Below are 24,216 nucleotides of genomic sequence, written 5' to 3' on the forward strand. Positions count from 1 at the left end.
TCAGTCCCATTTTTCACTAGGCTGTTTGATTTGAGAGCTAGCATGGTTTAGTGGTTAAGCCACCAGGCTGGAAAGTGGGAGATTGTGGGTCCTGTCTTAACCATGAGAGCCTGCTGGTTGACCTTGGGCCAGTCAGTCTCTCTCAGTCCAACTCATCTCACACAGTGGTTGTTGTGAGGCAAATAGGAGGAGGAAGATGGGTTGGATATGTTTGCCATCTTGAGTTATTTGTAAAAATAATAAAGGCAAAATTCAAATAAATAAAAATAAAATAAAATAAAAATTACTAGAGTTTGCATATTGTTTGCCTTTTCAGCTATTTTTGTTGCGTCATCAGCATAGCATAAGTTGTTGATGCTTCCTCCTCCAGTTTTGAAATCATGCTCATCTTCTTCCAATCCAAGTTCCCTCAATATATATACTCAACATAAAGGTTGAAGAAATAAGGGGACAGTAGACAACAGGGGCTCCCAAACTTGGCAACTTTAAGACTTGTGGACTTCAGAATTCTGGGAGTTGAAGTCCACAAGTCTTAAAGTTTTTAAGTTTGAAGACCTCTGGTCTACAGTCTTGTTTCACTCTTTTTCCAACCTAGAACCAGACTGATTGCCATGTTCCATTAGATCATGGCTTTCTGACCTATGTATAGGCTTTGTATGAGGACAAGGAGATGCACTAATGAGCATCCCCATTTTTCTAAGCAGATCTCGACATGATCAACACAATCAAAGGCTTTTCTATTAACAGAGAAGCACATAGGGAATTCTTTTTTATATTCTTTGGCTTTCTCAATTATCTCAATAATGTCTCTTATTCTTTGGCCTCTTCTAAAACCAGCTTAAACATGTGGCATCTCCCTTTCTAGGTAGGTCTCTAATCTGCCTTGGATGATCTTTTTGGCTAGCATATGAAATTAAAGATACTGCATAATGATTTGCTTACACTTACACTTACACTTATAAATAATATAAATGTAGTAAATAGATAAATGATAGAGGCCATGGGGAAGCAACATGCTTCCTTGAACAGGTATGAATAGTGATGGAACCATACTTTAGACAATATTGACAGATAATATTGTCCTCCTCTTTCACCAGTGAGCAGCTTCAAATGATTCTTCAGAAGAACCCTTTCACAGAATAAAATCCCATGTGATCATTGGTGACATTTCTTGTTTAATTGTCTTGGAATAGGTTCATGAATTTCATTCAGAGAGCAAAAGCACCGCTTTTGAATTTTCTCTCGGAATGAAGTTTATTGTATGAAATTTATTGCAGGGAATTACAGTAGGGGTGGGTTTCGGCAGGCACTACTGCTGGTTCACTCATGGGTGCGCTGCCCATGTGCATGCTTGATGTGCACTTTGGTTGTATGCACAGTGCAATAAAAATTGTTCTGCGTATGCGCAGAAGTGAAAAACAAGATGGCAGCACCTATAGTGCCGCCCAGAGAACCAGTTCAAGGATGTGGCAGGCCTGGGTTGCTGCTGGTTCCAGCGACCCAGGTCGCCAAACCACTACTGGTTTGGCCAAACCAATCCGAACCGGTAGGAACCCCCCACCACTGAATTACAGACTCCTGCTGATTCAAGTTAGCATAAAGTACCAACCTAACTGCTGTATTGTTATTTCCCCAAAGGGATGCAGAACATTTTGCAGCCCAGGAGGTTTAAATATTTGCATTCTTGTTGAAATAGGCTATTAGGGAGTTCCCGTCTCCCACCCAGCACTCTTGTTCTTAAATAGTCAAAAGTCTCTTGGGAAGATTATGTCTTGCTGTTTGTTTCCAACTTCAAATAATCAGACCTTTGTTACTGTGGGCCATGCTTTGCATACAGTAATCTTTCTTTCTGTTATATTTTTTATCTTCAATCCATCACTGTATTGAACTAGTTACCAAATGTTTTGCAAAGCTTTGTCTCATGTGATGTTGCATCCAGGAAGGGGATCCATATTTTGTTAAGCACTAGCTGCAAGAATTAAAATTCTATGGAATATAGGAGGAAAGAGAGTTACTCATATAAACGACCATGTTGCAATGAATGAAGATTTTGCCTTTAGCTTTATGGGAGTTACTGGGGTAACGTCTTGCAAACATTACTCTCAATGCACTTCATTCAATTTGTTGTGTTTTAGGGATTCATTAATTATTAGTAGCTGGTTAGTATTAGTGCTCTTTTTTATTCCCTTTCTCCTATGAGTTGCATGCAATATCCATGGAAACCCAAACAAGTAAGCAAAGATTATACTGATTAGGGCGGAAGTTTCCATCAGTTCCAAAGAAGTTTCAAAAGTGGGTGCAGAAGTAGATGGTAGAGAGCAACAAGTCCAGTTAAGTAACTTCTTCAAAAAAGAAGAAGGAAAATTAGATCTCTCCTGGTATGGGAATAAGATGAGTCTCTTAGTGACCAAATAATATAATGACTGTTGCAAATATTTTATATTTATTCTTATCCCTTATTTTTTCTCTGGGCAAGGATTTTCTGTTCTGACAAAGAGATGCCCCCTGAAATCTTGCTATAGCAACAATCTTGAAAGTCTGAATAAATGAGTCGAAATGAATGCTAGAAAATTATTTTCTTTTCTTTTCTTTCTCCCGATGATACTTAGGTAAAGTTCTGAGCAGGCAGATGTTACTGATCTGATTGCAAAGTTCTGATTGGCTGATAATTACGTTCAGGCATTAGATTTACAAACTTGCCCATGAACCTATGACTCTTGCATTCTGATGATCAAAATGGTCGGAATACCCTGGATCAGTTTCAGATGTGTTTTGAAATAAAATTAGAGACGTTGAAAATCAGAAAAGCTGTTTGTCTGGAAGTGCCTTAGATAAACTGGCTGAAGATTATATAGCAATAGCAATAGCAATAGCAGTGGACTTATATACCGCTTCATAGGCCTTTCAGGCCTCTCTAAGCGGTTTACAGAGAGTCAGCATATTGCCCCCAACAATCTGGGTCCTCATTTTACCCACCTCGGAAGGATGGAAGGCTGAGTCAACCCTGAGCCGGTGAGATTTGAACCGCTGACCTGCTGATCTAGCAGTAGCCTGCAGTGCTGCATTTAACCACTGCGCCACCTTGGCTCTTATGTGTGTACATTCACCCTCATTCACTAATATAGCTTTGTAACTACACCAAATTCTCAAACAAAATGCCTGTAGACAAAGTGTTTCACCCACCTACCGCCATGTGATAATATGGAATTTTTTTTCATATAATAGAATTTTCTTTTGGATTAAATTTTATTTCTTTATCTATTTTTAGGAGGAATGACTTCCTCTCACTTCTATGATTATGGTAGTTCCAAGACATCAGACAGAAGCAATGGCTCCCTTTACACCTCTCTGTTTTCTGATGAACTCTATACAGCACCTCAAGATTCTTCTTATTTCACCGGAAATCTTTCCAGGGAGGACAGTCATGTTACCCCTTCGGAGAGCATTGAGGGAATTCATGCCCAAAGTGGGCTGTTTAGCTCTGATTCAGGAATAGAGATGACCCCAGCAGAATCCTCTGATGTCAACAAGATTTTAGCTGATCCAGCGGAACAGATGAAATCAGAATCCTACAAGTACATGGACATCAGTAGATCAGAAGAGATTAAATACCAAGAGAGCTGTGATACAATCAAGGAAGACGTGAGTCCTCTCAGCTTGATTAATAAAGGAGTGGAGGACAAGATTGGAGCAAAAGGGATATCATTTGATGAAAAACACGAGTCTAAAGAGGGCTCATCTTTTCTACTGGACCACCAGTATAGCCCCTCAGAAACATCACCAGTCAAGATTACACTGACGGAAATAGAAACTATGGAGGTGCCTGTATCAAAGGAGAAAATTCCTGAAAAACAAGAAGCTGGTCTCAAACCAAGTCATGAAATAGTTCCTACAGTGACAGTATCTGAGCCAGAAGATGACAGCCCAGGCTCAATTACACCACCTTCTTCAGGAACAGGTAAAAAATGATTACATACCAGAGTACAATAAAAAATAATTTAGGGGATGAGGAAGATTTGCAGATAACATACATTAAAAAAGCCCCTCCCTTTTTACAACCCTTAATTCAGGATAGAGTCAGAGTGACTGGATGGAACTGAGCATTTACTGGCTGGATGCCCTTCCTGATGCCACATGGAGTTCTCAGCAGATAGCATACACAGTTAAATTTTCTAACAAGAGGACTTTACAGGTGGATGGAATTGGAACTCCTAAATTGTTAGTGATGGCCATGATAGTTGGAGAATTCTGGGTATTGAAGACATACATCTGGGGGGTTACTCAAATAATTCATAAGTTATACATATGAATTATTTGAGTAACCCCCCATGGGGGTTCCCATGATATAGAGAAACCTCAATTCACAGCAACACTCAACATTTTGTTCCTTCTGCAGATGCCCTGGGTGTGTAGGGGAAAGGTTGGCTAGAAACCCACAACTATTTCCTTCCATTAAAGTACCCAATATTAAATTCTGTGAGGGCCACTACAATGAGTAGTTTTATTGCCATGGTACAATAAAGATAAGTGGTACCGGCAGTGCTTTTAGTATCTAAATCCTTTCTTCTGAATTTAAGGACATTTTTATGTAGAAAAGCTCTATGCCAGGGTGTTCAACCTTGGCAATTTTAAGACTTATGGACTTTAATTCCCAAAATTCCCCAGCTGGCCATCTTTAACTCTGGCTTATTAAACAGCAGTGGAGATCTTTTTCTCCACTGGCTTGAAAAGATGCTGCAGCTCTAGAAATCATTAAAAGGAGAAGTGAAATTAAAATCAAAATCTGTCCGAAGGGAACATCTCATGATAGATTGGGAAATTGTTTTGTCTCCTTTGGCCATTGGGCCGTTGGCCATGGACATTTTTTCCCTGCAAAAGTTAGCCATCCTCCTTTAGCAAGCAAGAGAGAGGAAGTAATTGGCAACTGCCCAAAAAGTTGACACATTTATTTCATGGAATATAAAATATTAACCTATATGGAATATGACACTTAGCAGCAAAGCCTATACTCAAAAAAAAAAGAGAGAGATGTCTTATGCTTTGTTATGTGTCACATATATAAACTACAGTCCCATTTTGTACCAGCTTTCCCCATCTTCAAAGCTTTTATGAGTCATGCCACCTCTAGTCTGTTTTCAGCAATATGTTTTCACACATTAAAGCACCCACTTTTATATTTTGTACAAACTGTGTATTTTTAAAAACTTGCTTATTATTTGCAAATTGTTAAAGTGAAGTCTGCCTCCTTATGAGGAGAAACATCAGCACTAGACATGAAAAAACAATCTAGAAATAATACAGAAAGTCTATTGTGTTTGCTCTAGAGCTTGTGGGTTGGAGGTACTGTACACGCGTAAGTAGATTATTTGATTGCTTCCTAAAGAAATAAAATTGGATTTTTGCTAACCAGAATTTTTATCCTTCTCTTTCCCTCATGTTTATGTTTTCTTTTTATTGCACTCCTTCTTCTTTCCAACTTGGAACTATCTCCTTGAAATTCCAGAACCTTCTGGTTCTGAATCTCAAGGCAAGGGCAGCCTTTCTGAAGATGAACTTATTAATGCCATTAAAGAAGCAAAGGGCTTCCCATTTAAGCATCCTGAAGGCCAAGGACCACAAACTGTTGTACCAGAGAAACAAGATAAGAAAAACAAGTTGACAGAATTTCCAGCAGGAAGTGCTCCCTTGGATAATGAAGCAAGCAGTGCTGAATCAGGTGATTCTGAAATAGAATTGGTATCAGAAGACCCTCTAGCTGCTGAAGAGGTTCTCCATTCCAACTACATGACCTTCAGCCATGCAGGAGGTCCTCCACCTTCCCCAGCCTCTCCTTCAATACAGTACAGCATCCTGAGGGAAGAACGTGAAGCTGAACTGGACAGTGAGCTCATAATTGAATCATGTGATGCTTCATCAGCCTCTGAGGAGAGCCCTAAACGGGAGCATGACTCTCCCTTAATGAAGCCCATTATTATGGACATTATCGAAGAAGAAAATCACACTAGGAATGAAGGCACCAGGGCTTCGGATTACAATTTAAGTGGCTCCAAGGAAAGCAGAATGAACAGGGAAAATCTAGCAGACTCAGCCTCCTACTTGAAGTGTTCTTTTGCCGCCTCTAAAGTCCATGCTGATACCGTGTCTTCGTCTACCATCAGCAGTGAAGAGATAAAGGACAAAGTAGCTCAGAAGAAATCAGCTGAAGTGGCAGCGACTGCTAGTGGAAAGAAATCACCTTCCAAGAATTCAGTGACAAGAAGTCCCTGGTCTTCACCACCACTGCCATTTTTAAATAAGCAAAAAGGTAATGCTGACCATTTTTATTGCCAAACATATGGGCACTTTGGCTATCTGTGAGAATAGATGATGAAAATAGTGGAAGAATCAGGAAAAGCAAAGGTCTGCCTCCTCATAGATAGGATTTCAAAGCAAACCATTTATCTGGGGGCCAGGAATATTGTTAAGAGTTGATTAAGACATGGGGTGAATATTGGAAATGGCTATTTGCGATGCAGATATTGGCCAAGTTCAATTTATTGTGGCTTTGGTAGCATGAAACATCACAATAACAGTTTGGTTTTATGCACCACATTTGCAAGAAACTCACTTTCAGAACATTAATGTTATTGGGGAACTTAATATGCAACAGAATGATTATCTCCACTAATTAAAAATTCAATTTACACCTTATTTCCCCCCCCCCCTTCTCCATTAGTTAGTTCAAGGAGACTTACTACTGTGTTTATTTAAAAGTTTTAAATACCTATTTAAAGATGTCTAATAATTATTTTAACGTATATTGGGTAGAATTAAAAAATACAATATAGAGAAATGATAGAAGAATGAACAACCTTGTTACAGAGATAAAATGATTATCTTTAATCAGCATTCCTAATGGGCCAGTAAAAATAATCTTTAAGCACAAAAGGTGTAGATTGAATCATATCTCATTTAGATCTGGGCCATAGAAAAGACACATCTAAGAATACAACAATGAAATAGGTAGCACACATAAATGTTGTAGAAAAGAGGTCCACAATCATCAGGCTGTGGCCCAATACTTAGCCGTGGCCTGTTTGGAAATGGACCACATAAGTGGCAGGTGAGCATGTGAAGCTCCACTTGTGTGAGTAGTGGGCGCTAGCACTTGCACACAAAGCTCTACTCACATGAGTGGTGGGCGCTTGAGCTCAAATAAGAAGCTCCATTCACACTAGCAGCGGGGACGTGCACCTGCCACTCACACAAATAGAGCTGTGCACGCTTGCACATGCATGCCTACCACTCACACAGTAGAGCCAAGGTGGCGCAGTGGTTAAATGCAGCACTGCAGGCTACTGCTAGATCAGCAGGTCAGCGGTTCAAATCTCACCGGCTCAGGGTTGACTCAGCCTTCCATCCTTCCGAGGTGGGTAAAATGAGGACCCAGATTGTTGGGGGCAATATGCTGACTCTCTGTAAACCGCTTAGAGAGGCCTGAAAGGCCTATGAAGCGGTATATAAGTCTACTGCTATTGCTATTGCTATTGCTACTGCTATCTGAAGGGCCTCCTTCATTTTGTTGCTATTCAAAGTATATCAGGAGCACTCAGGGGTATCCACAAGAAGGGATCAAAAAGTCAAGATGGCAGCCATAACTGGTCAAAACCCTACTCTTTCTTATGTGCATCTATATAGTTGTGGTAACCATCTTGATTTTGGACTCCCTTCTTGTGGAAAGCCCTGCCTTATTGCAAAAATGCTACTGTGATCTTCCAGCCATCATATGGTGCCTGTCACCCTATGTTTATCTTGGCTTTTTTTTCCCCCTGGGCAAGTAAGTATCTGGCCATTTTTATGTATTTTCTAAGAATGCCATACGGAGCCCTTATGCGCCAGTACAATTGTTGAAAATAAAGATGGTTTCTCAGGTTGATGCTTTCTTCAGAATCATGCTGACTTCTTATTTTGTAAGTAAATGGTTGGGGTTCCCTTGGTTTTAAGGATTTTGAAATTATGAATTAAGCAAGAGCAAAGCCAAAGGAATTGGGGGTGATGGTTATTAGAAAATATTTGCAAATAATTGTATTTCAAATGAAACTTTTGTTGTACAATTGTCCTGCTACAAAATACAGGATTTTACCAACAGAACCAAATATTGTAATATGGTATTTGGAAATTTCTTGTCTTTTCTTTGTTTGTTTCTTGTCTTTTTTTTCTTTATGCAAAAATGAATATATTCACAGTGCCTATTAATTGATAATTTTAGAAGCACCCTTAATGTAGATTTTGCTCAGGCTTTGAAATTATGGTTCCCACATATTTATTATTAAGTTTGTGTAATCTGGCTTTGTTTAAAACACACACACACACACACATACATTCTTACAGGATTGTCTGTTCTTGCCACTCCTGTTCTTGGCTTTTAAATAAACTACATTAAATTCAGATTACACATAAAACTGAAAGCAGGATACAAAATATACAGTAGTATTTCTAATACAGTCATTTCAGAAGTGAGTTCTTCTTTCTTGCCCATATACATTTCATTGTGATTTTATTTTTTTTAATTCCTCTGTATTCACAACAAACAAATCACAACAAAGGGTAACAAAAGCATATCTATAAACCTGCACCCACATTAAACACTTTAAGCCCAACCTAAACCGCTATGAGTAGTACAGTATATAGAGGACTATATGTGAAATCCATTAATTTTGCTGTAATCATTTTTTCTGATACAACATTTTTTCTTTACTTAACATAAGTTGCCATGTATGAGGCAACTATCGCTGAATTATTATTTGCTTTTTATTTGATTATTAGAATTAATAATAAATGAATATTTGAAGTATTTATTTCTTTTACTATCGAATCAACTATAAATTGAAGTCTAAAGAATGAACTTCACAGTAAAAGAACCTTGAAATACCTTGATATCTGATGATAATTCTGGGGGTGCCAAATATCTAATTTACAGAATTAGACAGGTATTTGTCTTACAACCAGCATTTAGCAACCATTTGAAGTTACAACTGCACTGAAAAAAGTGACTAACCACTGGTCCTGCCACTTAGAACCATTGCAGCCTCCCTACAGTCACATGAAGAAAATTTGGGTGCTTGGCAACCATTTTGTATTTATGACGGTTGTAGTATCCCAGGTCATGTGATCACCATTTGTGACTTTCTCAGCTGGACAAGCACAGTCAAGGGAGGAAACTGAACTCTGCAATTCATTTAGCAACCACAGTGATTTGCTTACCAGCCATGGCAAAAAATAGTTGTAAAATCAGGCACCCCTCGTTTAAGTACCTTGCTTGCATAGCAACGGAAATTCTGGTCCCTATTGTGCTTGTATGTCAAGGACTACCTGTACTAAAGTTCCACATATATGGGACTGAATTAGATGTAACAGCTAAATCATGGTTTGCCATTAAACACAACATGAGATGAAAATGGAAAGATTGTTCAACTAGAAGAGCCCAGTACTTTGGACATTAAACACATCAGACAGAAATTCAATAGATTCATCCTTTCTCAGAATTGAGATAGGAATGCTGCATCTGATAAATAAATGTCTGTATCAAGCAATGGTTGAAAGCATAACTCTCATTCAGATTACAAAAACAATAACTGTGTCTATCTGAACTTTGCTGATCTGTTTGTAAACAAACGACACCACAACATACCACAAACAAACTCTAATTCAAAAAGTTTGTATTCACACTGTTGTTTGGGGGAAATTTCTACTTTTGAACTGTTTGTTTGAGTCATCAAAACATTATTTTCTTTTATCTCCACTATCAAAGATTTTCAGGGAGAGGGGAAAACTATGTACAAAAAAAATCAGTTTGAATTTAGTAAAAGCAACAATATTGGAGTGTTTGAATTTTTCCTCTGGTTTAAAAGTGTACATGGAATAGTTGCTCAAATTCAAATGTACAATCTGGAATTTGGAAGGCTGAGGAATGGGGTTTACTTGTTACATTATTAAAATGAGATCTGTCATCCCGCTCTCTGTACATATTTTGGTATCAGTGACGTGCGGTAAGGTTTATGGCTGGTGAGGCAAAAAGAAAGAAAGCGGCTTTTGCCCGCCCCGCCACTATGTCTGACACAGAGGCATCCCGCCTCTATGTCGGAGTCGGACGTAGCAGCAGGGCGGGCAAAAGCCGCTTTCTTTCTTTTGCGGCAAAAGAAAGAAAGCGCCAGCCTGCCAGCAGAGGCGGGTAAAAGACCCGCCTCTGCTGGCGGGCTGCCCCGACACAGAAAGAAAGCTGGTGAGCTGTCCTCCCTGCTTTTCCTGCCCCCCTTCCCTCTGAGTGAAGAAACAAACACTGCCCCGACACAGAGAAAGAAAGTTGGCGGGCTGCCCTCCCTGCCTCTCCTACCCCCTTCCCTCTGAGTGAAGAAACACACACACACACACACACACACAAATTACTTACAATTACTTACAAATTACAATAATTTTGAATTCTTCCCCCCTCCCTCTGACCCACATACCTTTTCCAGCTGTTTCACAGAGAATTTCAACTCTGCTCTTGTCTGCCATGATGAAAATGTAAAAATATAAAAGGAAAAAGGCAAGAGCTGCTGAGGTCAGGCTGGGTTAGCTGCTGCCAGAGTCCCCAATGGATGACTCTGCTTAACTGTTTAAAAAAGCCTCTAAAAATGCCCTCTACAGGAGGAGGCAAGAGAACCACATGCCTCATCTACATAAGGAATTTTTTGGCTTTTAACCCTTGCTTAATTCTGCTCGAGTGATCATAAAGTCAGACTAAATGAGGCACGTGGTTCTCCCGCCTCCTCCTGTAGAGGGCACTTTTTTAGAGGCTTTTTTAAACAGTTAAGCACTAAGCAGAGTCATCCACTGTGACTCTGGCAGCAACTAGCTCAGCCTTTTTCCTTTTCCTTTTTTTTTCTTTTCATGACAGTGGTGAGGCTCTGCCTCCCCTGACTGCACGTCACTGTTTGGTATAAGCTTGATGGAACACAGTGAATAAAGTATCTTACCCCTTGGGGTAGGGTATCAATTTTACTCCTTCTAAAGCCCAGAGTTACCTTTCTCCTGTTAAATCATGCCTATGTTTATGTATATAAACTCAGCAGAAGATGCTACAAAAAGAAGGTACTAGGAATATACTAGTATACTAGAAAAACCTTTGCTACCACTGTGTTGTCATGTTGCTATGGAGAAAAAATGCTGCAGCATCATAGTCGGCTTTATTTCAAAGGTTGCCTAAGAGATATAATTTATTTGGAGTGGATTTTTGTTGTTGTTGTTGTTGCAGTGAAATTGGAATAATACCAGAAACCCTTTCCTGTTAAATAAAAAAAAAATGGATGGGTTATTTTTGAGAGGGGGAATAGCATGTATTGTTAGAATATTTGGGAAGTGCCAGAGGCTGACTTGTTCAGCTACATCTTTCTAAGCATGACAGCAAAACTCTAATGGAGTCTGAAGCCAAGATCTGTTAGCTTAATTTCGAACTGCCATCTGCTGTGAATGCTCCCTCATTTTGCCCCACCTACATCCATCTGGCTTATTTCTTTATCATCACCTAATAAACAGCAAAGAGGACCCAATTTCTCAAAAAAGGTATTCAGAATCTCTTCCTTCAGAAGGAGTTCTTTTCTCATTCATGTTTGTATAAGGCCAGTATCAGACCGTGCAGGCTGGGGAATTCTGGGAATTGAAGACCACTCATTATCAAGCTGCCAACGTTGCAAAACACTGTACTAGAATATAAGGGTGGTCATAAGTCCTACTTTAACAGAGAACAGGTCTCAGTTTTAGAAATCTATCAGAGGACAATCTTGTAGGATGTCCAGCCCAATTGCAGTTTATAGAGTTAGTAGACCAGGCCCATCAATGCATCATGGACATTTAGCTTCTAAATCAGCAAACTGAGCAGAGATGTACATGCTATTGGTATATAAACCATTTTATTTTGAGAGTGAAACTGTAAAATCTTCTGTTGCTAGGGCAAGACAGCTGTCTCAAGTGAAAAACCACACATTTTGAAAAATCCCCAGATGCTCAAAATAACCATTCTGTGTTTGAGACGGTAATTTTTCCACACAAAGCAGAACGTTTTGTAGGTCAACACTCTAATTAATTCAAAACAAAATATTTTCTAGATCCCTAGCTCATATGCTTTATAATTGCAGTCTTTTCCTCCATACTTAGATATGATGGTTTCCTAGGGTAATTAATGAGTTTGAATGGATTGGCAGATAAAAGACTGGCTATCTCCAAGTGTTCTATATCTAAAGGCAGTGCTTTCCATTTTTTAATTAGCTTTTCTAAATTTCAATAGCCAAATAATCAAATATTTGTTTTAGTTTTTGGAGCAACAAGCAGTAGATGTTTTTTATGTGGCAGGTCTTTGAGATGTTGAAGATAGCTGTCTCTTCACTTCTCCGGGCTAAATATCCATCTTTTCAAGCCCACCCTCAAGCACATTCTCAGGTCTTACAATTCCTTCACTGCCATTCTCTAAACGCATTTCAATATGGATCTATCAGGTTCCAAGTAACGGACCCAATGCAATCAAAGCCCTGAGGCCAAGGTTCTCCTCAAAGTCCAAATTTATTAGGCATGTCACATCTGATAAAAACTCGACTCTGAAGGTCCCAAGGCTTTCCCCACCCAAATTAAAAATCAAAGTTCTTCCCACATGTCCAACCAGGTCACAGTCCCAACTCCAGTTGGTTTCAGTTCATGCTTCCCCATCACCTGGTGAGGACATCCTTGGTTCCCAGGAGAAAGGATTTTTATTTTGGCTACAAGTCCCCAGCTATCTCTATTCCCCCTTCCCATTCCCACACTCCAACCAGCCTTGCTGTGGCAGCCCTGAAGACGGTCCAAAATGGCTTCTGGGTTGACAGCATCTTGAAAATATAGGACCTATACTCCAGTTGCAGCCCGACCAATGAAAAATCTAGAATTCTGGACATGATTTGGATGCTGTGCCTCTATTGTTTTTATCTTTAAGCAGCAATTTTGGTGCTAAAGGCAGTAAGGTCAGTCCAAAGGCAACACAGGAATCTGGAGATGCATTATTGTAGTCCTCACTCTCAAATTCTTTCAAACAACTGCTCCTAATTGGATTGTTTTTAGGAGTGACCAGAAATAATTCATAAAGACAGCATCAGTATGCTTGTAAAATAATCAATACTAATGCGGTACTTCTGGTAGCCAATAATTTTAGATGAAGTGAGAGTAGCTCAGTCACCCACTTTCATAATGAATAGGATGTCTGGATGAATAGGTTTAATACTGTAACCCTTTTGTACTTTATGTTTACTCATTTCAAGTCATTTGAAAGGCTCTTTTATACATTTTCTGATTCAGGCAGAATTTATGCCTATACACCCATGAATGTCTAATCTCTGTATGTAGGCCAAGGTTTCAAGGTTTATTAGCATTTGTATGCCGCCCAATCCCTAGAGACTCTGGGCGGCTCACAGATAGGAAGGGGGGGGGGGATATATAAAAATTAAAAAGAGACAAACATTAAAATTAAACAACATGCATAGAACTTAGGGTGGGGCTGGATAAATCAACAGCCCCAGGCCTGCCGGAACAGCCAGGTCTTAGTAGCTTTACGGAAGGCCGAAAGAGTAGTAAGGGTCCGGATCTCTACGGGGAGATTGTTTCATAGGGCCGGAGCAGCTACAGAGAAGGCCCTCCCCTGGGGAGTCACCAATCGACATTGACCGGCAGATGGAACCTGGAGGAGGCCTAATCTGTGTGATCTTATTGGTCTCTGGGAGGTAAATGGCAGGAGGCGGTCTCTCAGGTAGCCAGGTCCTAAACCATGTAGGGCTTTAAAAGTAACAACTAGCACCTTGAAGCATGTCCGGAGACCAATGGGAAGCCAGTGCAGCCCGCGGAGGATAGGTGTAATGTGGGTGTACCTAGGCACTCCCACAATCGCTCGCGCGGCTGCATTCTGGACCAACTGCAGTCTTCGAACACTCTTCAAGGGTAAGGTGACCAGATTTTCAGATTGGTAAAGAGGGACACCATTGACCGGGGGCTGGGGGGGGGCGGCTTGATTAAAAATTTTATATTTTGTCAAAAGGTCACACAAGGCGATTACATGACCCCAGGACACTGAAAGCATCATAAATATGAATCTGTTGCCAAACATCAAAATTTTGATCATGTGACCATGAGGATGCTTCAATGGTTGCTAAGTGTGAAAAATGGTCGCTAAGTGTGAAAAATGGTCATCAGTCATTTTTTTCAATGCCATTGTAACTTTGGTCACTAAATGAACTGTTTGAAAGCTAAAGCTAGCTTGCATTATGCTAGCTTACATTTTCAAGAGAGAGAAACTAAACTCTTTATTAGACTTGAAATAGAAATGAGTAGAGTAGAGTAGAGTAGAGTGGAGTAGAGTAGAATAGTTTATTAGCCAAGTGTGATTGGACACACAAGGAATTTGTCTTCGGTGTACATAAAAAAAATAGAATACATTCATCAAGAATCATAAGCTACAACACTTAGTGATAGTCTCTCTCTCTCTTTCTCTCTCTCTCTCTCTCTCTCTCTCACACACACACACACACAAACACACACACACACACACTCCTGGATTCAATGGGACTTTTAGAAAAACCCCACTCCTGTGCACACACTCCCTCTTTCTCTCTCTCTCTCTCTCTCTCTCCCCCCGCCTCTGGATTCAATGGGACTTTTAGAAAATCCCCACTCCTGTGCACACACTCCCTCTTTCTCTCCCTCTCTCTCTCTCTCCCCTCCTCTGGATTCAATGGGATTTTTAGAAAATCCCCACTCCTGTGTACACACTCCCTCTTTCTCTCTCTCTCTCTCTCTCTCTACCCTCCTCTGGATTCAATGGGGTTTAGAAAATCCCCTCCTCACACACTCCCTCTTTCTCTCTCTCTCTCTTCCCTCCTCTGGATTGAATGGGGTTTAGAAAATCCCCCCTCCTCACACACTCTTCCCTCCCTCCCTCTGTCTCTCTCTCTGTCATTCTGTGTGTGTGTCTGTCTCTCTCTGTCTCTCTGTCTCTCCTCCCTCTGTGTGTGTGTGTGTGTGTGTGTGTGTATCCCTGCCCTGTGGATGGGCTCCAGACTAGCAGAGCCTCCTCTTCCTCCTTTTTAACCAGGCGATCTTCGGCTGTTGCACAATCCCAAGGGCACGCGCTGCCCGGTTTGCTGAATCTGACGTGGCTTCAGAGAAAGAAGCCCCCCCATCCCCGCTGCCTGAACGTTTGAATGAAGGAGGCTGCAGGCTCCTTTGTCCTCGGCTATGCAATTTTCTTTCATTCTCTGCTGCCCGTACGAGTGAATGAGGCAGAGGGAGAATGAAAGGAGATTGCATCCCTTCTGTCTCCCCGTTGCTCAGAAAAGTAACTCTGGGAAGGTCCTTTGGTGGCGGCAGGTGTCCTAGAACCTGCCTGCTAGCAAAGGACCTTCCCAGAGTTGCTTTTCTGAGCAACGGGGAGACAGAAGGGAAAAAATACCGGCCGGCTGGGACAGGTATACAGGGCTGGGGGCGGGGCAGGCTTACTTCCGGGTCCGGTCACAAAAATCGGGTCTTTTTAAGATTGTCCGCCCTGGGACAAGGGACAAATTGTGCGAAAGCGTGCTTGTCCTGTGAGAATCGGGATGTCTGGTCACCTTATTCAAGGGCAGCCCCATGTAGAGCACGTTACAGTAATCCAGTCTTGAGGTGACGAGGGCGTGAGTGACCATCCGAAGGGCCTCCCAGTCCAGATAGGGTCGCAACTGGTGCACCAGGCGAACCTGGGCAAAGGCCTCCCTGGTCACAGCTGACAGATGATGTTCTAACGTCAGCTGTGGATCCAGGAGGACACCCAAATTGCGAACCCTCTCTGAGGGGTGTATAATTTCACCCCCCAGGCTAAGAGCTGGAATGTCTGAACCATCCTTGGGAGGGAGCATCAATAGCCATTCGGTCTTGTCGGGATTGAGTGCAAGCCTGTTCGCTCCCATCCAGACCCTGACAGCCTCCAGGCACTGGCACATCACTTCAACTGCTTCGCTGAGTTGGCACGGGGCGGACAGATACAATTGAGTATCATCCGCGTATTGGTGGTATTTAGACTCATTTTTTGTTGAATCTTAATTTGTGCAAGTTGCCAATGTTTGTATAATTTAATCATGTTTATTTAATTAATGATTAATACAATCATAATTGATAGGATAATTCATAGTGATTGGTTTCATATTGCATATTAAGGCAAATCAAACAAACCTCATAATAGTTTAGAGTGATGTGTCAATTCAATCTCAGTATATATATATATCAGAAATTGAAGTAGTGTGCTGGATCTTCAAAATTCCAACCCTCTATGTATTTACTGAATATATAAAAAGTTTACAAATTTATTTCAAAAAATTGAAGAAACGGAAGTTCTGTTGGGTAGTCCCAGGTTGATTCTAGTTTCCAGCATTTAAAATGCATCATTTCTCTGATATTGATGCTGAAAAGATATATTAGGACTTTTTCATGCTGTTATTGTTCACTCTGCAAATTCTCAGAAAAATCTGAAAGTGATCTATCCTTTATCTTAAATTCTGCCAACTTGAAATACTAGAAAATAAAAAATTGCCTGAAAAGATAAAAAGCAAACTACTGTACTCCAAATTTAATTTTGTAGGTATTTCATTTATATGAAATTATATGGAGCTATTTCATTATATAAAGATAAAAGTTCCCCACACACATATGTGCTAGTTGTTCCCGACTCTAGGGGGTGGTGCTTATCTGGTACAAGTAATGGGAGCTCTCTCTGTTACATGGCACTAGGGATTCAAACCTCCGAACTGCCGACCTTTCTGATTGACAAGCTCAGCAACTTACTCACTGAGCTACTGCGTTCCTCTCATTATATGTTAAGTTGAGCTTAAAATAAATCCAGCGCTATTAGAACATTGGAATATATCCTGTGTCATCTTCCCTGAGTCTTGGCGTCGCCTGGGCTTGGGTCGACACTGGGGCTCAGGACCCTGGACAGCACCCTGAGGTTCGGGGGAGCTGGTAGAGTTCTTTAGAAGGGATTGGGTTAATGTCAGGGTTCCAAGTAACACCCCTAACAAAAGAAGACTCTGATGCTTGAGTTTCCTCAAAGTTCCATTTTATTAGAGATTTCATATTGGCATATCTGGGAAAACCCGAATCTGAAAGCTTTCAGGTTTTCCCACACAGTTGAAAGTTCAAGACCCTGCCCCAACACCCACAAGTCTATCACATGGTCCAATCAATCATTGCCACAAAGGAAGGTTCCTCTGATCCACATCCATCCACGTTCAGGGACAAGGCGACCTTGACTTTCTGAGAAGGAATGTTGTTATGGCTGCATATGACCCATACTCTGTATAATCCCCCCTCCCATTTTCCCACAGTAGAAAATGTGGCAGGCCTGAAATCTAAAAGGTAAAAGATGGCTTCCAGGTCTGACATCCAGAATAAGAGAGAGGTAAATCAGCTATGTACCCTTATCCAAAATATCACATCCATGTGCCATGTTAGCAGCAAGAATCAACTACAACTCTAGCAGGCTTCACCATTTAAAACCTGTGCCTTTTAGCAAATCCCCATGTTCTCAAAAATATTTAAAGACGTTTGAGATAATTTCTTAATACAGAGCTTTATTAAGCTGTTTTTTGTTACAATAGGCATCTTGAACATATTTCCATCCTTCTAAAGGGAAATACACTAAGTCATTTCTTATAGTTCGGTAGACATATCGTATCTTATTAATTGAGCAGAATTCAAATTTTGGAATCAATTAATACTGTGTGTTATAACTGTTTTAAAGAAAGATGGAACAAGTTTTTATTAGCATTTCCCCCTCCAATTCAAGGATAGTAAGCCACACTTTAACTCAGAGGTCGAGGAAGACCCAAAGTCATTCTTATATAGCAGAAGATGCAAAGATGTGTCTCTTGATATTAGAACAACAGGTCTTCTTTTCTCATTAGTTTTCTTCCCTACAACAAGGACTGTTGAATTGGTTTCACTTTTCTTTTCTTTTTTACTTATTGTCTCCCTACTGCATTGCAGTGGGTAGGTTCTTGCCAACTGTTCTCATTTGTCATGGTGGTGGAGGCAATTTGTTCTCATTCCAAGAAAACAACCCCCCATTTTATTGCCAGAAAGAATGCTATGATATATACCCACGTTATAGGCATTACAGCTTGAGAAAAATTTATTGTCATTGAGGGCCAAAATTATAAAGTTGAGACAGAGAGAGCAATTGCTGCAACCATTGGTAAGCCAAAAGAATTAAAAAAGAACACTCCCAAAATACTCTTAGCATAGTTTGCAGCTATAAATAGGATAGCAAATGTGTGAAGTGGAATTTTATTTCGGCCTCAAAATAAATAAAAGCTAGTCCTGAGCTAATGATGATAATTGGAACTGAAAGGTCCTGAACTGGATGTGAACAGAGGGCCCTATTTAAGATTCTGCTTGCTATCATGAGCTTGTCTTCTGGGGTGTTGGCTATTCCTGTCAGTTTAGTGTCATCTGCAAATTTGATGAGTTCCCCTTCTATTCCATCATCTAATTCATTTATGAAGATATTGAATACTACTGAGCCTAAGACAGAGCCTCTGGTACCCCACTACTTATTTCTCTCCATGTGGATATAGCACCATTAAGGATTACTCATTTTGTACAGTTTGTCATCCAGCTGCAAATCCATCTGGTGGTGATGTTGTCTATTTTTTAGCTTACCAAGAAGAAGGTTGTGGTCTACTTTGTCAAATGCCTTACTGAAATCTAAGTATACTATGTTCACAGCAGTTTGCTGGTCTACTAATTTAGTCACTTTATCAAAGTATGAAATAACATTGGTTTGGCATGATCTGTTTTTAACAAACCCATGCTGGCTACTAGTTATAACTTTATTTGTTTTTAGATGTTTGCAGGTCTGTTTTTTATTATATTTTCCAAGTTCTTCCAAAGTATTGATGTTAGACTGATTGGTCTGTAATTTCCTAGTCTGTTTTTTTCCCCCTTTCTTAAAGATGGGACCTACATCAGACCTTTTCCAATCCTCAGGTACTTTCCCAGTACTCCGGGATTTTTGAAAGATATGGTACAATGGTTCTGAGGTAACATCTGCCAGCTCCTTCAGACTTCTGGGATGTAATCTGTCCCGATGATTTATATTTGTCAAGGTCAGATAAGATCATGCCAAAATTCAGTGATAAAATGCTAAAAATCAATGGTACATTGCCTGTATTTTAAAAAAGAAATCAGAAATAAAACTTCTATTTTACATTTAAACATTTTCCTAAACCCTGAAAGAAATAGAAAAGGCACTGGGCAAAAATTCCACCCTGTTGTTCTCTAATATGCTCTGTAGCTTTTATTTATTTATTAAAAAATTTGTATGGGGAAGTAATGACTCCCTTTACTGCAAAAAGAAAAGAAGAAAGCCCACCTCTAATCTAAAATTTTGATTGCCTGAACTGAAATCACTTGAATGTCACCGCTTGAGTCCATGCTAACAAGATGCCTTTATTAATTATCCAGCTTTTCTAAAATCACTTTTGGAAGTATGGGCACAATACAGTAATCACATCTCCTTGTTCAGTTTCCATTTGTATGATTGAAATGTGCAATGAGCAGCTCTGGGTGGCCTAACAAGTTTTAAATTATATTTTTGGCTTGATTTTGTGTGCAGCACTTCTGAGCTCGTGGTTGGTTTTCATATAACTTGTAGATGAAAGGCTTTTGATGTAACTCTTACTAGTTGCACTGATGGGTTCATTATTTTCAGAAATTTTTCTATGGTACAGCCTTGCAATTCCCAGAGAACATGACCAATGCCTGAAAATTTGAGGAGATGCACTAATTGGGGAATGTTACTACAGTACAATGAATAATTATTTCCTTAGCAAAGCAAGAACTAGGCTGGGTCTCAGACATTCTAAGAGCTTTCTGTATCATTGCATCTGTTATATTGCCAGCAGTAGAACTTGTCAAAATCCTAAGAAGAGGCTATTTGTAAAACAAAGAGGGAGATATTCATAAAAAAAGAATTCCAGACAACCTGTATATCTCAGTGATGATTTTTTTTAAAAAAGTGTCACATTAAGCTACAATCTTTTTGGAATTCCACAATAAGAACATGATAATGCAAAGTCAAGCTGTCCATAAGAGTCATTGTCTACAATGACTGTTTTCCATGCAGAACAAATCATAGTACATTTTGAATAATCTTATTCCAAATGGCCAATTGCAATCACTGCATCCAAGACTACTGCATGATGATAGAGTAACTTCTCTAAGTTGCTGAACACACCCACCTTATTCTAGCATTTCCTTTGAACTTGGAAAGCAGCATTCTCATCTACACATTGGGTGGCTAATATAGACATTGTTGCTGTATCACTGCAGATAAATAATAATGTGAGTCATGAGTTTTATGCTGGCAAAGATATATATTTCAATGTTTCCCCACCTAGCATTTTTACTTCTGCACCATACAGAATGAATAGATAAATTAATCCTTAGTCCAGCCCGTATCATTTTTGAGTATAATCATAAATTCAATATGCACCTTGTTTCCTTTAGTCAACATTTTTTTAAAAAAATCAACTTTTTAAAATTTCATTTGCAAACAGTGGAACATTAGAATAACTATATAATTGCCCATGCTATTTTTTTAAAAAAAATAATTGTTCTACATATCAAAATGGTCACTGCATTAATCCCAAGAGCATTTTTCTTATTTGTATATTGTCTCTCAGTAATCAGAGAAAAATCATGTGAATATTGAATACCTTTTAATGAGTCATGCTTGTCTTCTTTTATTCATTAGGGCTACTTTTCCCAATAGAGCAGCTTTTCAGAACCATATGAGTTTATATAAAATTTCTGATCACATGGCTCCTTGTAGGGCATAAAATAAAAATATTAAGTATTTATGTTATGTGTTGAAGTACTTTTACTTTTCTAGATAATTTATCATTAAATTCATGTAAGCAAAATTGTCGTAAGTTCGTTGTTTAGATCTTTCAGAGCCTGCATTTTTAACAATGTCATGGTCAACATCTCTTACTGAGATGCTGATTCAGTGGCTGAGATCCCTCTGTATGCCCTTCTGGCTTAATACAATATAAACTAGCAAATGGAATTTGAGACAGCCCTAGTTCAAGTCATTACTTAGCATTGCACTTATTATGTGCCCTTCCTGGGCCTATTGCAGCTGCTTAAACCTTTGTTTTCTCTTAATGAGGTGGCTCCATGTGACAAATTGTGTATGTGGGGGAGGAGGACAAGTTTTGAAAAGCACTTCACTCATTTCAGTTATTCATTGAGGCTTAGATTTATGTCTCAGAAATTACAAGAGTTAAAGTTACCTGTATCATGTATTTGCCAGTATACACTTTGGAAGACCAGGTGTTCAGTCCAGCCCAAAGATGCTTTGTCTATCCTACCCAGCATGGATTTGAATGTCCAATATCTCTCCCTTAGTCAGCACCAAAGACATTTCCTTCTGAGGAGTTAGAATCAGGCCTGTCAAACTGGTGACCTGCATACCATCGCATGCAGGCCACATCCACCCCAGCTCCGCAAAGGTAAAAACTGTCACGATACATCACAATACATCACGTGACGTGATCGAGTTTGTCCCTACGAATTAGATGCAAGCTAAATGATGTCCACTAAAATAACCAAAGAAAAGCTGAGACAACTTGTTCCCCAGGTATAGTTGAGTAGTGGAATACTATGCATGAAAAACCAATGGGACTTACCAGGGTGGCTCTTTTGTATTCTCACTTTTTGAATGTGGGTGTTAAATAACAAGCCACAGAATCATCAGAATTCTTCTCAGAATATGCTAAAACACCATTAACAAATGATAATTTTAAAGCCAACCCTAGCAGCCAAATTATGTCTTAGCAGTTTGTGTAAAATAGCCCTGCAAACTATAATGTGACCTGTTTGGCTTAACATATTACATGTATTAAATTATTATGATTTGTTAACGACCACAATCTTAGACCAATTGTATAAACACACTGTAGAAATGTAAATTTAATTGATTTGATTTTTTGATGCTGCAAATGATTCTGTGTAGTTCACAATACAATGTATGACACCTCCAAAAAAAAACACCACCCAAAACCAAATAAGAAGTAAGAACAAGATAACCAGGTCAACTGAATATAAGGAATTTTAGCATTCTGGTCTTACAACATTGGGAAAATTCTTAGTAGGTTATGCTAAAATAATACTGCTAATTGCATATATACAATAGTACAGTATGTCAAAATCTGTTGTGCTAGCTAGAGAGATCTGTTCAGCAAACCAGAGGTAAGTAAATAAGCAAGCCCTGCTATATCAAGACATAAATCTCTCTGATCTCACTGCATCCCACACTAACAACTTTCAGATCCAGCCCATCTGGTTTCCCAGGACACCATTTAAATCTCCACTGCTATCTCTAGAATAATTGCAACACTAAAAAAAACAAAACCTTGCCAGCTGTCTAACTCCCACCAGTTGCTTTATCCACCCTTCTCTTCTTACTGTGGCAAAATTCATTTTCAACTATTACAGGCAAGGGATGTTGATGTTGATAATGATGGATAAAAGAATCTGGGAATTCAGCAGTCAACCCCAATTTGCTCTAAGAACAGTTATTAAATTGCCCCCTCCCTTTTCATAGAAACAATATGTAAATCTTCACCGGTTAGTAGCCCCCTCCTGGACAAGACAAATAATGAGCCAATTCTGAGGTACATAGTGATGCTCCATTTCCACATCTAAGAATGTGGTCATTACAGTCTCTTTCCCCTTTCCTTTCTCAATCCTTCATCTAACCTCCCTTCCCATCTACTGAGTCACAGAAGAGAGTAGGGAGAGGGGGAGAGAACAGGCCCAGATCAAGAGTGTCATATAGTATTCTATAATGTTTGTCAGTTTTACTGTATGCTTGAAAGAGGAGAAGGTGGTATTCAGAGATCAATGGATTACTTCTCAGCCAGTCTCAGTCAGGATGGCTAGTAGGCAGGAATACAGAAATGATACTCCAGCAATGCACATTCCCAACTTTTGAATTAATTGCATAAGTACAAAATCTATATGAGGTTAGGATCTTGTGCATGTATGAATCAATTCTTTGTATTGGCAAGTTTGTTTCGTTGTTATCTTAAAAGTGGCTGCCTAGAGTTACAATACTGCTAAATCAGGGGTGGGTTCCTGTACCAGTTAGTACTGGTTCGCTTTGTGCGTGTTGTTGTGCATGTGCAGTTGACTATAACTTGTTCTGTGCATGCGCAGAAACATGCCAACAATGCAGGGGTGGGTTCCTGCCAGTTCTAACCTCTTCTATAGAAGAGGTTCTACAAATTTACAGTGCCGTTTAGAACCAGTTCCAGCTCCATCCCCCGCCTGTCTGCACATCATCAAGATGAAGAGCAAGGGGAGGAATTCTGGGAGTTGAAGTCCACAAGTCTTAAAGCTGTCAAGTTTGAACACCCCTAGGTTTTTTTCTTAAGGGGTAGGGGTGCAAGGGTCTTGTAACTTGACAGCTTTAAGACTTGCGTGCTTCAATGCCAAGAGTTCCTGAGCCAACATGACTGGAGGAGGAATTCTGGGAGTTGAAGTCCACAAGTCTTAAAGCTGTCAGGTTTGAACACCCCTGGAGGTTTTTTTCCCTAAAGGGTTAGGGGTGCAAGGGTCTTATAACTTGACAGCTTTAAGACTTGCGTGGTTCAAATGCCAGAGTTTCTGAGCCAACATTTTGGTTGCTAAGCAACAGCATTGTTAAGTGAGTTTCACTACATTTTACAAGATGGCCATGCCCACCCAGTCACATCACTGCCAAGCCACTCCCACCCGGTCACATGGCTGGCAAGACACTCCCACAAAGCAGGCCACACCTACAGAAGAGGTTCTAAAAAATTTTGAAACCCACCACTGCAACAATGGCAGAAGACACTGGGGTACCGGTTCTGTGACCCAGGCCAAATTACCGCTACTGGTTCGCCTGAACTGGTGCAAACCAGTAGAAACCCACATCTGTGCTAGATTCCATGAAATAACTGTGGGAAGTATCTTATTTATTAATTCTAGCTGAATTAGATAAATTTCAGACTACCTGAAAGGAATTCTGATATTGAGCCAGTAAGCCTAAGACTTATTACTATGGGAAGATACATTCACATAGAGAGTCTGTAAAGTGTGTTTATATATAGGGGTGTGTGT

The 24,216-nt window shown here is 39.8% G+C and overlaps 1 protein-coding gene across 1 annotated transcript in view; it reads left to right on the plus strand.

The window, feature by feature from the left end:
• RTN1 (reticulon 1) overlaps window positions 1-24,216 on the plus strand; it is a 111,476-nt gene that overhangs the window by 60,928 nt on the left and 26,332 nt on the right. The window contains exons 2-3 of the mRNA XM_032236482.1: window positions 3,269-3,958; window positions 5,504-6,304. Of these exons, the coding sequence (XP_032092373.1) occupies window positions 3,269-3,958; window positions 5,504-6,304 (1,491 nt within the window). The remainder of the gene's footprint in view (window positions 1-3,268; window positions 3,959-5,503; window positions 6,305-24,216) is intronic.

This window comes from Thamnophis elegans, chromosome 1 (genome assembly GCF_009769535.1).
Source record: "Thamnophis elegans isolate rThaEle1 chromosome 1, rThaEle1.pri, whole genome shotgun sequence".
Taxonomy (NCBI): domain Eukaryota; kingdom Metazoa; phylum Chordata; class Lepidosauria; order Squamata; family Colubridae; genus Thamnophis; species Thamnophis elegans.